The sequence below is a fragment of the Pholis gunnellus genome (genome assembly GCF_910591455.1).
Source record: "Pholis gunnellus genome assembly, chromosome: 14".
NCBI classification, from domain to species: domain Eukaryota; kingdom Metazoa; phylum Chordata; class Actinopteri; order Perciformes; family Pholidae; genus Pholis; species Pholis gunnellus.
Genome location: NC_136541.1, coordinates 1,756,966 through 1,770,859, shown reverse-complemented (window position 1 = coordinate 1,770,859; position 13,894 = coordinate 1,756,966). Strand labels below are relative to the sequence as shown.

Here is a 13,894-nt window from a genome sequence, read left to right as displayed (position 1 = left end):
GGACCATTGAGCCCGAAGGCAAAGCTCTCGATTTACCAGTCCGACCCTCACCTATGGCCATGAGCTTTGGGTAGTATGAGAGGTTAAGAGGTTGAGAATAAGATCATGGTTATAAAGCTTCCTTTGTAGGGAGGGAGATTTACTTGTGCTTTCCATTACATGTTTCCGATGCTAGTGAAGCGTTGGAAACTTTGGTGTTGGACGAGACCTGCAGCAATAAAACGGGATTCTACCCGAGTGGGTTCAACTAAATATAATTAAGTTGGACTGACTCAAGTCCGTAGTCAAGTCTCTGCTACAAGTAATCAAGTGAACCCATGAAGACCGTTGTTCCTCACATCATAGGATGATCCAAAAAGTCAAGAGTTAAAATAAAGTTTTAGTGCACTGAAAGTTAAATGTTATGAGATGGCTTATTTCCATTTGCACCTTAATTATTATTTAACGATGCATCGATGTAGGGCAGTCTGCTGCAATCATGGATTCACAGAATGAAGACGAAGCGTGACTGAACTGTTTCTGTGCCATGCCTTGTACATTAAAAATACACTGTTTTCATGATAAAGACACACAGCAATGTATAATGTATCCTCTTGAATGAATCATGTATTGCCTTGTATTAGCATAACTCTAACAATGACATATTTGTTTATCAGTGCCTAAGAGGACTTTGTAGTGGCTGCAGTTCATTTCTAGCTCACATGTGATAACTGTATAAGACAAAGAATATTCCAACTTCTGAATAATAGTTTATGCAGAGTCAGGCTTCACTGAATAAATACCTTTTTTAATATTTAGTTAACTGATAAAATGATGATTAATGTTTTTCATTTATCTTCCGGTTGTATCGTGGTGGCTTCCATGTATTTGTCTAAAAGTGAAAAGTCCTTTGAACTTAGTTCCAAAACATGTTGGTGGGTCAGAACCAAAAGGCATTAACAAAATGTACTTTTATGTAATTAAACAATAAAATGTTGAAACAGTCTGCAGATTAATTTGTATTTATCATGTTGTGCGGACACGTGTTGACATAGTCACATGTGGGTACTTTTTGTGGGCAGATTAGATTTTCTCAACCACTGTCCATCCGATTCACTACAAACTTTGTGGGTGTATTGCTGAGGACCTGAGGAAGTGCAGCGTATTCATAAGTAGAGTATTATGTACACACTGTGTTGTGTATTGACAAGGTATTCCTATTAATTGTTACACCGCCGAACGGCATGCTGGGTACAGCAATTTATGTTACTTAATCATTAGTTTGTGTTATATGAAATAGTTAGTTAATTATCCATCATATCGAAGAGACGATAACAATTAAATAACATACATACTAGTGCTGGGCAAAGATTACAATTTTTAATCGCGATTAATCCCATGATTTTTTTGCGATTAATCGCATTGTTACGTGCAAAATTCAGTAATGAATTAAAAAGTAGTATACTGCGCACTTTTATTTTAAAAGTACTCCTATGTGAACAAAAGTACAATAACATTTGGTTTGCAAACACTTTAAACAAATAAGGTTATTTTTATTCCCTTTATACAGCAGCAGTTAAAGTACAGTTATAATGATTCTGATAATAGATATTCAGCCGGTGTTCACAACTTTATCTTCATGTGTGTAAGAGATGCAATTTGAAATATACATCTTGAAAACTGCAAACCTATCTACGTCATGTGTTTTCCTTCTTTTTATACATTTGTTAAATTCAGTAGCGATAACTAAATATATGCTTATTATACATATTCCAAACTAAAACACTTTAAAAAAAATAATTTAAATGAATCATTGCTTTTTTGGTATTTTGGTCAGACACATATGCAACGCTGATTACCGTAATGTGTGGTATTTGTTATAAATGTACGTTGGTACATAGAGGGTGATAAGGAGCTGTACAGGGAGGGACTTAGGACCCAGGGGAATGTAGGTGAAGGAAACAGGAAGAGACGCCACACAAACAGCTGTTCACTGCTCGCTGCTGGCTGGTACTTGTGTTAAAAATGTGCGTTAACGCGATAATAACACGTTAACTTGACCAGCACTAAGCCATACATAACTAATTAGTAAACATTGTTAACCATTTCATTGTTTGTTAACAGTAAAATAATTATTGATTGGGGTTACTTATCAATTAACCATTTATTAATAATAGTTTCTATAAAGTATTAGTATAATTGTTATCTGTACTAATTATACTTTTTTGAATTGGGCTTTCAGACCTAAAACAGAACTTGCAGTCGGTGAACTATACCTGCACTTTGTTGTCAACACTGTGATATGGGTGTGGTTTGGTGAATGAAGCTTTTATATAGAGGTGCGGTTGCAGACTCTAAAGCCTTCACTTCAGCAGCGTATCTGCTCAGCCCTCTATAACCCAAACATGGCCAGCGATGCCAAAGGAGATAAACGTGGTAAGTACATCAACTCTCTCAAAGAGTTCAGCTCACTCTTTTCTCTACATTCCTCCACAGTCTGTGATCACGGCTGAACAATCGCCTCTGTGCTGGCAGCGATGGAGACGGCATGTTTTCAGGGAACAGATGGGAGGAGTGTGCCTGATATTCTAGTTTGATTAACAACCGGGACAGGTTACGTCAGAGTTTTACAAGGCAACAGATACACGGCTTCTCTCCTCATCCACACATACCTTACATACTTTATTCTGTTAATTCCAGGAAATGTAGCTACCTGTGTGGTAAAATGTAATTCAATATTTTATTTCTGTAGCTTAACCAATGATTCTGTGTACCATTCTTTCTTTAAAATTCCTTGTCTCACTGCAGTTTCATTTTCACAAAAAGTAGCGAAACAATGAACAAGTATGCACATTCCTTACAACCTTGTTTGATGTGAATCTACCCGACATCTTGCCAGACAACAACTTTCAATATTGGACAGTAAGATTACGTGCAATGCTATCATTTGTTGTGTCCATTGCCAACACTTTAAAGTCCTCACCTTCTTTTTAACTGTACATGACAGTTGACTCCTTGCTAAGTCCCGTCCCTCAAATGCAGACCGGCCAATCATAGCATAGCATCGACCATCTCCGACAAGAGTCCAACAACTATGAGCTATGCTCCATAGACTTTCATGCAGTTGTTTGTAGTGCCAACTTCAGGATGCTTTCTATTGCTCTTTCATTCAAAATGATCAAGAACTTGGCACAGGAATTTTGCCTTCTTACGTTTCCTTAAGAAATACAGTTGTTTATGAGCTTTCTTCACCAGGATGGAGATGTGTGAGGACCACGTCAGGTTGTTTGTGATGCTGATTCCCATGAACTTAAAGCTGTTCACTTGCTCCACCTCAGCTCCATTGATGTAGACAGGGGTGTGCGTCTTCGCCTCCTTTTTCTAAAATCAACAATCAGAAGTGGAAGTCAGAGTATTTGTGCTTGAAGTTCTCATTAGTCAAACACCTGTGTAAAATGAAGGCAGGACAAACTGCTTTCCAAAACAGAGCAACCTTTCTCCGCTTTGGAAATAACCAGCCATGCATCGCACAATGTCGAACAATTTCATTGGCTGTTGATATTCTGTAACTCTGTAACCACTTCATACAAACTGTAAATGTTCTTGTCTGCATCATAAATGTGTCAAACACAATATAGAGCTAAAATGCAACAACTAAGAATTAAAAATCAATAAATTCTCGTCCTTAGAACCAACATACAGCACTGAGGAGCTCAGGATTGTGATGGTGGGGAAGACCGGAGTTGGGAAGAGCGCCACAGGAAACACCATTCTGGGAAAACAGATCTTTAAATCAGAGTTCTCCCCTAAATCTTTGACTAAAGTCTGTAAAAGGGACTTTGGTGAAGTGAACGGGCAAAAGGTTTCTGTTATTGACACTCCGGGTCTGTTTGACACCAGGACTGATGAGAAGAAAACCTGTGAAGACCTGGAACGGTGCATGTATTATGCTTCTCCTGGACCCCATGTCTTCCTGGTCGTCATCAAACTGGGCAGATACACAGAAGAAGAAAAGAAAACAGTGCAGAAGATTCAGACACTGTTTGGAGAGGGAGCAGACAGATACAGCATGGTTCTCTTTACCCACGGTGACCTGCTCAAAGGGAAACCTATTGAGGAGTTCTTGAAGAACAGCAAAGACCTGATGGAACTTGTGGACAAATGTAACGGCCACTACCACGTCTTCAATAACGAGGTGAAGGATCAGTCGCAGGTCAGCGAGCTGCTCGATAAGATCAGAAACATGATGGAGGAGAACGGAGGAAGCCATTACACCACTGAAATGTTCCAGAAGGCAGAGAAGGCGATCGAAGACAAGAAAAACCAAATCTTGAGGGAAAGAAAAGAGCAAATGCGCAAAGAGCAGGAGAGACTTATGAAGAAAATAAGGGACATAAAAAAAGCACAAGAGGATCCAACTGTAGCACCTCCAGTCTCCCTCTTTGGGTGCCCTCACCTGCAGATCTCTCTTCCTGGGTGCCTACCCCCCAAAATCTCTCTCCTGGGTCCCTTTCCTTTTAGGTACCACTTATGCCGGAACAACAGACCCCTCATGGTCGGAGGGTGTATTGTATTTTCTTTCAGACGTCAAAATAGACAAATGTGCAGATCCAAGTTCATGAAATATCATATAATTACAAATGTAATAAACTATAAAGATATCATGAAGATGGCACAATACATTTGATGCTTATTGATTGATAATACATTATAGACATGGGCGTCATAGAAAGTGCTACAATTAGGTTCTTCATATTTTACTGTTGTTTCTTTTATCTTCCTTTGTTCTAATGTAATGATGTTTCTTATTCAACTTGTGATTGGGGCAGTGGTTAATAACAGGAGAAGACATGTTGTAGTTGAATTATTCATTGTACAATATATAAGACTTTATAACTTTGTTGCCAACAATATTCAAGAATGTTGTTTCTCTTCAGTTTATCTGAGCTCTGAGGAGACAAAACCCAGATATTCACAAGGTTTGATAATTGACGTATTGTTTCTTAATGCAAAATATATTTTTATGGGTTTAGGGAAGGCTGGTCATTGTTACAGAACATTGAGATGACACAAGGGTTAAAGGAACTGCTGTCGTTTCTTGTAAATGCTGATGGGAGGGGTGAACAGGGTTTGTGGTTGTCAGTAAACAAAAGGAACCGTTCAAATGCAGGAGAACTGGATGTTGAAGCTCTCTAAAGATACAATCGGACAATCAAGGGTGTGACTCACAGCAGTCAATCATTGAAAGGTTGAAAAAATAAAAAATAAAGACACCTGGACCTGATGAGACAACACCCAACGTTTCCTCTCGTGTTGTGTTTAGACTGTAGACCGGCTGCAGTTTGAAACCTGTCAGATTGTAGAATTGTTTTGCAATAATCTTGTTATGCTGATTGTCCATAATATAATGTTTGCAATGTTGGAGGAGCGTCTCTCCTCCGCTTCCTTTCCCCGTTTAAGATTTTTGGGGAGTTTTTACTTTTCATGATCAAAGTTTGAAGGATAGAAGGTTTCGTATTCTGTACAGTTTGTGATTCATGATATTGGGCTGGATGAATGAAATTGCCTTGACTTGAATATAACAAAAGAAGATGTTTGAACACTCAAAGTCATCGTATCTTTGTGGATTCTGTGAGACATTAAGCAACAAGTTATGCTCTTGTTCTGTTTATTAAGGCAGGACTGACTTTAATACAAAAGACACAAAAGTGCTCAAAAACACATCAACTTTGCTGTCAATACTTTCTAGTTTAGGCTCAATCTATAAAACAGCCTGTGAACTAAACACATGAACACCTCTAGTCTCTGAGTTTTATGGGTGTGGTTTGTTGCATGAAGATTTTATATAAAGATGCATCGTTGCAATAGTCTGAACCTTATTTCTGCACTTCACTACAGAGCAGCACATCCACTCTCTACAACTCAAACATGGGAGACTTAATCAACAAATACTGTAAGTCAATATCAACCTTAATTTATAATTATTTATATCTATTGATGATGCCAGTAACATTGGGGTTTGTTTGTTTTTTTGCAGTCCTCACTCTTCATCTATATTATTCTGATCAAAGCCTAATATGTGAGCTATTGTTTGTCTTTTGTGTGCTCAGTTTCATCATCCTACTTTTTGAGTCTGCATTTGTTATCAGTTTATAATTATATATGTTTCATTTTATCTTTCATCGTGTTTAAATATATCATATAGCTAAATAAACTGTTCATCTCTCAAGTTTGCAAACAGGGATTCGATCACTTTCTCTGGTAGATATTACTATGATAAAGACTTCAGAATGAATTTAATACAATCAGCCGGATCTTCATGTGTTCAGCTCCACTATGGGGTGAAAGAGCAGTGACAGCTTCTGACAGACTTTGTTCACTTCAGTTTCTTTCTATCAAAGTCTTTTTAGGTGGCAAACTACATTTAATTTAATGTTAAATTGTTAAACTAATTGTGTCTGAAGCAGAAGCTGAGGGCCATCACTCTCCTTCACCTTTTTACACCAATTCATTGATTTATAGATTATTGTTACATATGATGATACAAGTAATAAACATATATTCAAGTGTGTGTGTGTGTGTGTGTGTGTGTGTGTGTGTGTGTGTGTGTGTGTGTGAGAGAGAGAGATTCTACAGGACACATAACCATTAGGAGTTGTTAAAAATGAGAGGGACTAGAAGTCAGGTCAGGACTTTAATTTACATCAGCCATCAAATTGTCCCGTAGTGCTCAGTGTTTCATATATAATTTGTAGTTTTGTAATTTAGAATTTCAGGATCTTATTGTTTAGTTTGATGATGTCGCACTGAAGTTGTAAAGGTGCAGGTAGGAGGGGGTTTAGAGGATCCTTGAGTTATTTTCACAGTCATGAAGGGTTCTTTATGGAAAGTCTTCTGTGGAACTGCATTGAACAACATTATATGAAGACATAGATTATTAATTGTTTTTTCAGTTCTTTTGTTTTCAGTTATTTGGTTTCAACCTACCACAACCTGTGACAGTAGAACCTCGATCCAAACAACCTGTGACAGTAGACCCTCGATCCAAACAACCTGTGACAGTAGAACCTCGATCCAAACAACCTACATCAATAATGAGGAGTTCAGGATTGTGATGGTGGGGAAGACCGGAGTTGGGAAGAGCGCCACAGGAAACACCATTCTGGGAGAAAAGATCTTTGAATCAGAGTTCTCCTCTAAATCTTTGACTAAAGTCTGTAAAAAGGCCTTTGGTGAAGTGAACGGGCAAAAGGTTTCTGTTATTGACACTCCGGGTCTGTTTGACACCAGGACTGATGAAGAGAAAACCCTTGAACAAATAGTCCGGTGCATGTATTATGCTTCTCCTGGACCCCATGTCTTCCTGGTCGTCATCCAACTGGGCAGATACACAGAAGAAGAAAAGAAAACAGTGCAGAAGATTCAGACGCTGTTTGGAGAGGGAGCAGACAGATACAGCATGGTTCTCTTTACCCACGGTGACCAGCTCAAAGGGAAAACTATTGAGGAGTTCTTGAAGGACAGTGAAGAACTGATGGCACTTGTGGACAAATGTAACGGCCACTACCACGTCTTCAATAACGAGGTGAAGGATCAGTCGCAGGTCAGCGAGCTGCTCCACAAGATCAGAAACATGATGGGGGAGAACGGAGGAAGCCATTATACCACTGAAATGTTCCGGAGGGCAGAGAAGGTGATTGAAGAGGAAAAACAACGAATCCTTAAAGAGAAAGAAGAGCAAATGCGCAAAGAGAGGGAGGAGCTGATGAAGAAAATAAAGGAAATGTTTGAGCAAGAAATGAGGGAAGGGAAGGCTGACATGGAGCAGCAGAATAAGTTAAGGGAATCTCGTGAAAGAGAAATGAAAGAGGAAAATGAAAAACTGAGGAAGAGTCAGGAAGACGAGGCCAGACGAGAGGCTGAGAGAAGCGCTCCATTGCTCCAACAGATATTGGAATTCATTATAAAAGCAGTCCACCAGTTCCTCTCCAAAATAAGTTTTTAGCTTTGTGATGCTGGACTGCAGCAGCCTTAATTAACGGTTGTGATTTATTAATATTCACATTCCTGTCTTTGTTTGTTCTCATTGGGCCTGATATGCAATAACAACATTTACTCAATAAGTATTTCATTCTATAGAAATTGCAGTTATTCTGGATTTTATCGTGTGATATTTGTTCTCCAAGATGCAGACCTGTCGTTTAGGAGCTTGCTGTTGTGCTCCACGACATTGTTTCTCTAAGAAAGTTTGGAAAATGTATCATTTAAATGTTCCATATTTGAAATAAAATGCATCTTAAAGGTCTAGTGTGTAATTTGGCAGCATCTAGCGGTGATGTTACAGATACAAACCAACTAAAACTTCACCAGTTCTCAAAAGGTTCTGGTCCTCCCTTCAGATAGCAGTGAACCTATCCATGAATAAATAAACTGGGACGCTCCACTACGGTCACAGTAAACACATGGAGGTTAATGTTGTGAATTAAAACAAAAACACTTTGTGAGGTTTAGGAAAGAACTTCATGGTTTGGGTCAAAATTGCTGCGTTTCTAAAGTGAACATGAAGCTTAAAACAGGTACGGGACATGATCAGCTGTCTCTTAAGTGAAACGTATCTTGTGAACACGAACATCTCGTTGTTTCAACTTGAACACCCGTCTCTTAAATGAAATAAAGTGTTTGTTTGAGTTCTAACCACTGCAACACTGTGCCACCCCATGTGTGCACTCTATTTTTTGGCAATTTAACCCTTTTGTTGTCTCAAGGGTCAGAAATGATCTGCGACTGTGAGTCACAGCAGAGAAAACCTCAGATGTCTGTAAAGGACTGTAGAACAAATACTGTGTGCTGCAAATGTGAGAAATACATCCGTTAAGTCCCCGAAGAAAAAAGTTCAAGACTGTTGTTGTTTCTCTTCAGTTTATCTGAACAGTGAGGACACAAAACACAGATATTCACAAAGTTTGTGATAATTGACGGGTAATAATTCACCCTTTAGCGCCATTTGTATCATATTTGCTACAACAGTTTCAGAGACCTCTATGTAATTAACATGAGCAATACTTTCCTGAAAAACCTATTGTATACAATCCTATACATGTCTGCTGCCGTCTGGTGGATTTTCCATGCACTGCAAGCAGTAGCAGGCATTTCAAATCCATTTCCAAAATGGCAGCCGTCATGACGTAACTCGTTCCGTTTTTGGCAGGGAAATTGTTGCTAATTTTGAAACAGTTACGGGAAGAATAACATTTATAGTGTTACTAATATTTCAATATGAATATTTACTGTATTGAAGCAACCTATAGATAATTAATGTTTCATTCATTTTTTTATAGTAAAATCGTGTTGAAAATATAGGTATCAAGTATGAGACAGCAGGTATATATAGTAATAATTCACCTGTAAATCCTTGTATTGTATTTCATCATGCAATCTGGATTATGCCATATCACAATGCCAAATACACTCTTTTGATCATTTAATTTTAAACTAATTAAAGGTAGAAATGTCATAGTACGACATATTGAGTGGAAATTTGTTTTATATATATATATAATAACAAATCCTTGGCTATCATAATCTTTTGTTATATTGCTTGTTTAAAAAAAAAGAAACTCAGAGGAAACAATCATTTTGTTTTTACTTTTAGATGGCAAAAGGTACAGTGTTGTGGGAAATGTGTGACGGCCCTCTCTGCCCTGTCTGCCTGTTCGTTTGGCTGCCTTCCTTGCAGGTGTGGCAGAGGGTCGTCAGGCAGAGTGGAAATACCTGAGGCCATTAGCAACACTGGCCCTGTGTGCCAGAGCACAGTATAAAAACCCTCTGGATTCTCAGTTGTTCCAAATGTTCCAAAAGCAATGAACATCATTTGTTATTGTTTCTAAAATAAACATTGTTGTGATAAATAAATTGCTAAATATGCCTGATGTAGCAAATGTGATACAAAAAAATATCTTATAGGTAAATCAAAAGAAATATATATATATGTATTTAAGGTCCAATAAACACTTCAATATCAAAAACTCAGAATTTTCTGAATATTATTTGATGTGTCAGGCTTCACAGGGTTGTAAAATAGATTTGTATGGGTTTAGGGAAGGCAGATCATTTTTACAGAACATTAAGACGACACAAGGGTTAAAGGAACTGCAGTCATTTCTTGTAAATGCTGATGGGAGGGGTGAACAGGGTTTGTGGTTTTCAGTTAACAAAAGGAACCGTTCAAATGCAGGAGAACTGGATGTTGAAGCTGTCTAAAGATAGAATCGGACAATCAAGGGTGTGACTCACAGCAGTCAATCATTTAAAGGTTGAAAAATAAAAAATAAAGACACCTGGACCTGATGAGATCACACCCAACGTTTCCTCTCGTGTTGTGTTTAGACTGTAGACCGGCTGCAGTTTGAAACCTGTCAGATTGTAGAATTGTTTTGCTATAATCTTGTTATGCTGATTGTCCATAATATAATGTTTGCAATGTTGGAGGAGCATCTCTCCTCCGCTTCCTTTCCCCGTTTAAGTTTTTTGGGGAGTTTCTACTTTTCTTGATCAAAGTTTGAAGGATAGAAGGTGTCGTATTCTGTACAGTTTGTGATTCATGATATTGGGCGTTATGAATGAAATTGCCTTGACTTGAATATAACAAAAGAAGATGTCTGAACACTCAAAGTCATCGTATCTTTGTGGATTCTGTGAGACATTAAGCAAACAGTTATGCTCTTGTTCTGTTTATTAAGGCAGGACTGACTTTAATACAAAAGATACAAAAGTGCTCAAAAACACATCAACTTTGCTGTCAATACTTTCTAGTTTAGGCTCAATCAATAAACAGCCTGTGAACTAAACACATGAACACCTCTAGTCTCTGAGTTTTATGGGTGTGGTTTGTTGCATGAAGATTTCATATAAAGATAAATTGTTGCAATAGTCTGAACCTTATTTCTGTACTTCACTACAGAGCAGCACATCCACTCTCTACAACTCAAACATGGGAGACACAAACAACGAATTCTGTAAGTCAATACCAACCTTTATTTATAATCATTTGTATCTATTGATGACACGAGTAACAATGGGGTTTTTTTTTTTTTTTTGCAGTCCTCACTTTTCATCTATAATATTCTGATCAAAGCTTAATATGTGAGCTACTGTTTGTCTTTTGTGTGCTCAGTTTTATCATCCTACTTTTTAAGTTTGCATAGTCTGTTTCATTTGATCTTTCATCGTGTTTAAATATATCATATAAACTGTTCATCTCTCAAGTTTGCAAACAGGGATTCGATCACTTTCTCTGGTAGATATTACTATGATAAAGACTTCAGAATGAATTTAATACAATCAGCCGGATCTTCATGTGTTCAGCTCCACTATGGGGTGAAATAGCAGTGACAGCTTCTGACAGACCTTGTTCACTTCAGTTTCTTTCTATCAAAGTCTTTTTAGGTGCAAACTACATTTAATTTAATGTTAAATTGTTAAACTAATTGTGTCTGAAGCAGAAGCTGAGGGCCATCACTCTCCTTCACCTTTTGTGTGTGTGTGTGTGTGTGTGTGTGTGTGTGTGTGTGTGTATGTGTGTGTGTGTGTGTTTGAGAGAGAGAGATTGAAGTTAAATTAGACATATCTAATCATAAAACAAGGAATCTCTGTGTGTATAATGCTAGCCTATGTGGGTATGTCCTGGGGACCCAAGGATGTGCATTGTCGAATTTGGTGCAATTTGGAAAAGCGACATTTTTAATATTAATAAACAAGCAAACAGCAGTATGTGCAGCAGCAGGGGAAGAGCTTCAGGGCTCTGTGGACTGACTCAAGTAGTTGTGCATCATGCCGTCCATAGAAAGGCCTTTACAGGCCTCGGCTCATTGGCTGCAACTCACTCTTGCAGCTGGATGCTGGATATACTGAACTCTTCTTCACTTCCCTGGAGTTAATCAGCATGAGCCAAAAGCTATCTGTTTTTTATTTTTTTGTAAATTCATTGACTTATAATGTTACAGTAGGCAAAATACCTCAACTAGTTAAATCCATGCTATACTTTATAACCCTCGTGGTTATGTCAAAGCAAGCAACTAATATGTCTATTTGGAAATGGATGCATCTGCTCAGTGTGTTTCACCGGGTTTCTGAAAAGCTGCGACTTGTGCCGTCATGGAAGGTTTATTACTGAGACCCAAAGGAAGCGCAGTGGGACCCCACATTTCAGTGGCTGTGGTGGGACATGGTTTCAAGATCCAAAGAGATGTTGTTCTGTTTGGTGTGCAGAGGATTACAACTAAATATAGGAACAAACTGCAAGTCAGGAAAGTTATTTATTAGTTATTCAGTTTTTGTTAAAAATGGAGCTGATCAGGTCAGGACTTTTTTTAAATAAAATTGTCCCATAGTGCTCAGTGTGCTCATATAACTTGTGTTTATGTCATTTTGAATTTCAGGATCTTATTGTTTAGTTTGATGATGTCACACTGACGTTGTAAAGGTGCCGGTAGGAGGGGGTTTAGAGGATCCTTGGGTTATTTTCACAGTCATGAAGAGTTCTTTATGAAGGTCTTCTGTGGAACTGCATTGAACAACATTATATGAAGACACAGAGCATGAATTGTTCTTTCTTCTTTTTCAGTCGATGGGTCTCAGCCTACCACACCCTACGACTGTAGACCCTCGACCAAAACACCCTACATCAATAATGAGGAGTTCAGGATTGTGATGGTGGGGAAGACCGGAGCTGGGAAGAGCGCCACAGGAAACACCATTCTGAAAAAAAGGTTCTTTAAATCAGAGTTCTCCGCTAATTCGTTGACTAAAGACAGTAAAAAGGCCTTTGGGGAAGTGAACGGGCAAAAGATTTCTGTTATTGACACTCCGGGTCTGTTTGACACCAGGACTGATGAGAAAAAAACCTTTGAACAAATAGTCCGGTGCATGTATTATGCTTCTCCTGGACCCCATGTCTTCCTGGTCGTCATCCAACTGGGCAGATACACAGAAGAAGAAAAGAAAACAGTGCAGAAGATTCAGACACTGTTTGGAGAGGGAGCAGACAGATACAGCATGGTTCTCTTTACCCACGGTGACCTGCTCAAAGGGAAACCTATTGAGGAGTTCTTGAAGGACAGTGAAGAACTGAAGGAACTTGTGGACAAATGTAACGGCCACTACCACGTCTTCAATAACGAGGTGAAGGATCAGTCGCAGGTCAGCGAGCTGCTCCACAAGATCAGAAACATAATGGAGGAGAACGGAGGAAGCCATTACACCACTGAAATGTTCCAGAGGGCAGAGAAGGCGGTTGAAGAGGAAAAACAACGAATCCTTAAAGAGAAAGAAGAGCAAATGCGCAAAGAGGAGGAGGAGCTGAAGAAGAAACTAGAGGAAAAGTTTGAGCAACAAATGAGGGAAGTGAAGGCTGACATGGAGAAGCAGAATAAGTTAAGGGAATCTCGTGAAAGAGAAATGAAAGAGGAAAATGAAAAACTGAGGAAGAGTCAGGAAGACGAGGCCAGACGAGAGGCTGAGACAAGCGGCCCATTGCTCCAACTGTTAATTGAAATCATTAAAAAAGCAATCGAGCATTTCCTCTTCAAATGAAGTTTTTAGCTTTGTGATGCTGGATTGCAGCAGCCTTAATTAACTGTTTTGATTCATTAATATTCACATTCCAGTCTTTGTTTGTTCTCATTGGGCCTGATATGTAATAACAACATTTACTCAATAAGTATTTCATTCTATAGAAATTGCAGTTAGTTTTGATTTAATCGTGTGATATTTGTTCTCCAAGATGCAGACCTGTCGTTTAGGAGCTTGCTGTTGTGCTCCACGACATTAAACTCAAAGAAAGTTTGGAAAATGTATCATTTAAATATTTGAAATAAAATGCATCTTAAAGGTCTAGTGTGTAATTTGGCAGCATCTA

General features: G+C 38.5%; 2 protein-coding genes across 2 annotated transcripts; both read left to right on the top strand.

Annotated features, from left to right (window-relative positions):
* Positions 1 to 2,351: 2,351 nt before the first annotated feature.
* Positions 2,352 to 4,677, top strand: LOC306706366 (GTPase IMAP family member 9-like). The gene is made up of 2 exons (XM_079173424.1): positions 2,352 to 2,415; positions 3,669 to 4,677. Exons 1-2 carry the CDS (start codon positions 2,385 to 2,387, stop codon positions 4,664 to 4,666), a joined length of 1,029 nt encoding a protein of 342 aa, XP_079029550.1. The 5' UTR covers positions 2,352 to 2,384; the 3' UTR covers positions 4,667 to 4,677.
* A 1,100-nt stretch (positions 4,678 to 5,777) lies between these two features.
* LOC306705996 (GTPase IMAP family member 8-like) lies at positions 5,778 to 13,866 on the top strand. The gene is made up of 5 exons (XM_079172909.1): positions 5,778 to 5,932; positions 6,933 to 7,976; positions 8,745 to 8,797; positions 10,940 to 10,994; positions 12,602 to 13,866. Exons 1-5 carry the CDS (start codon positions 5,908 to 5,910, stop codon positions 13,567 to 13,569), a joined length of 2,145 nt encoding a protein of 714 aa, XP_079029035.1. The 5' UTR covers positions 5,778 to 5,907; the 3' UTR covers positions 13,570 to 13,866.
* Positions 13,867 to 13,894: the final 28 nt, after the last annotated feature.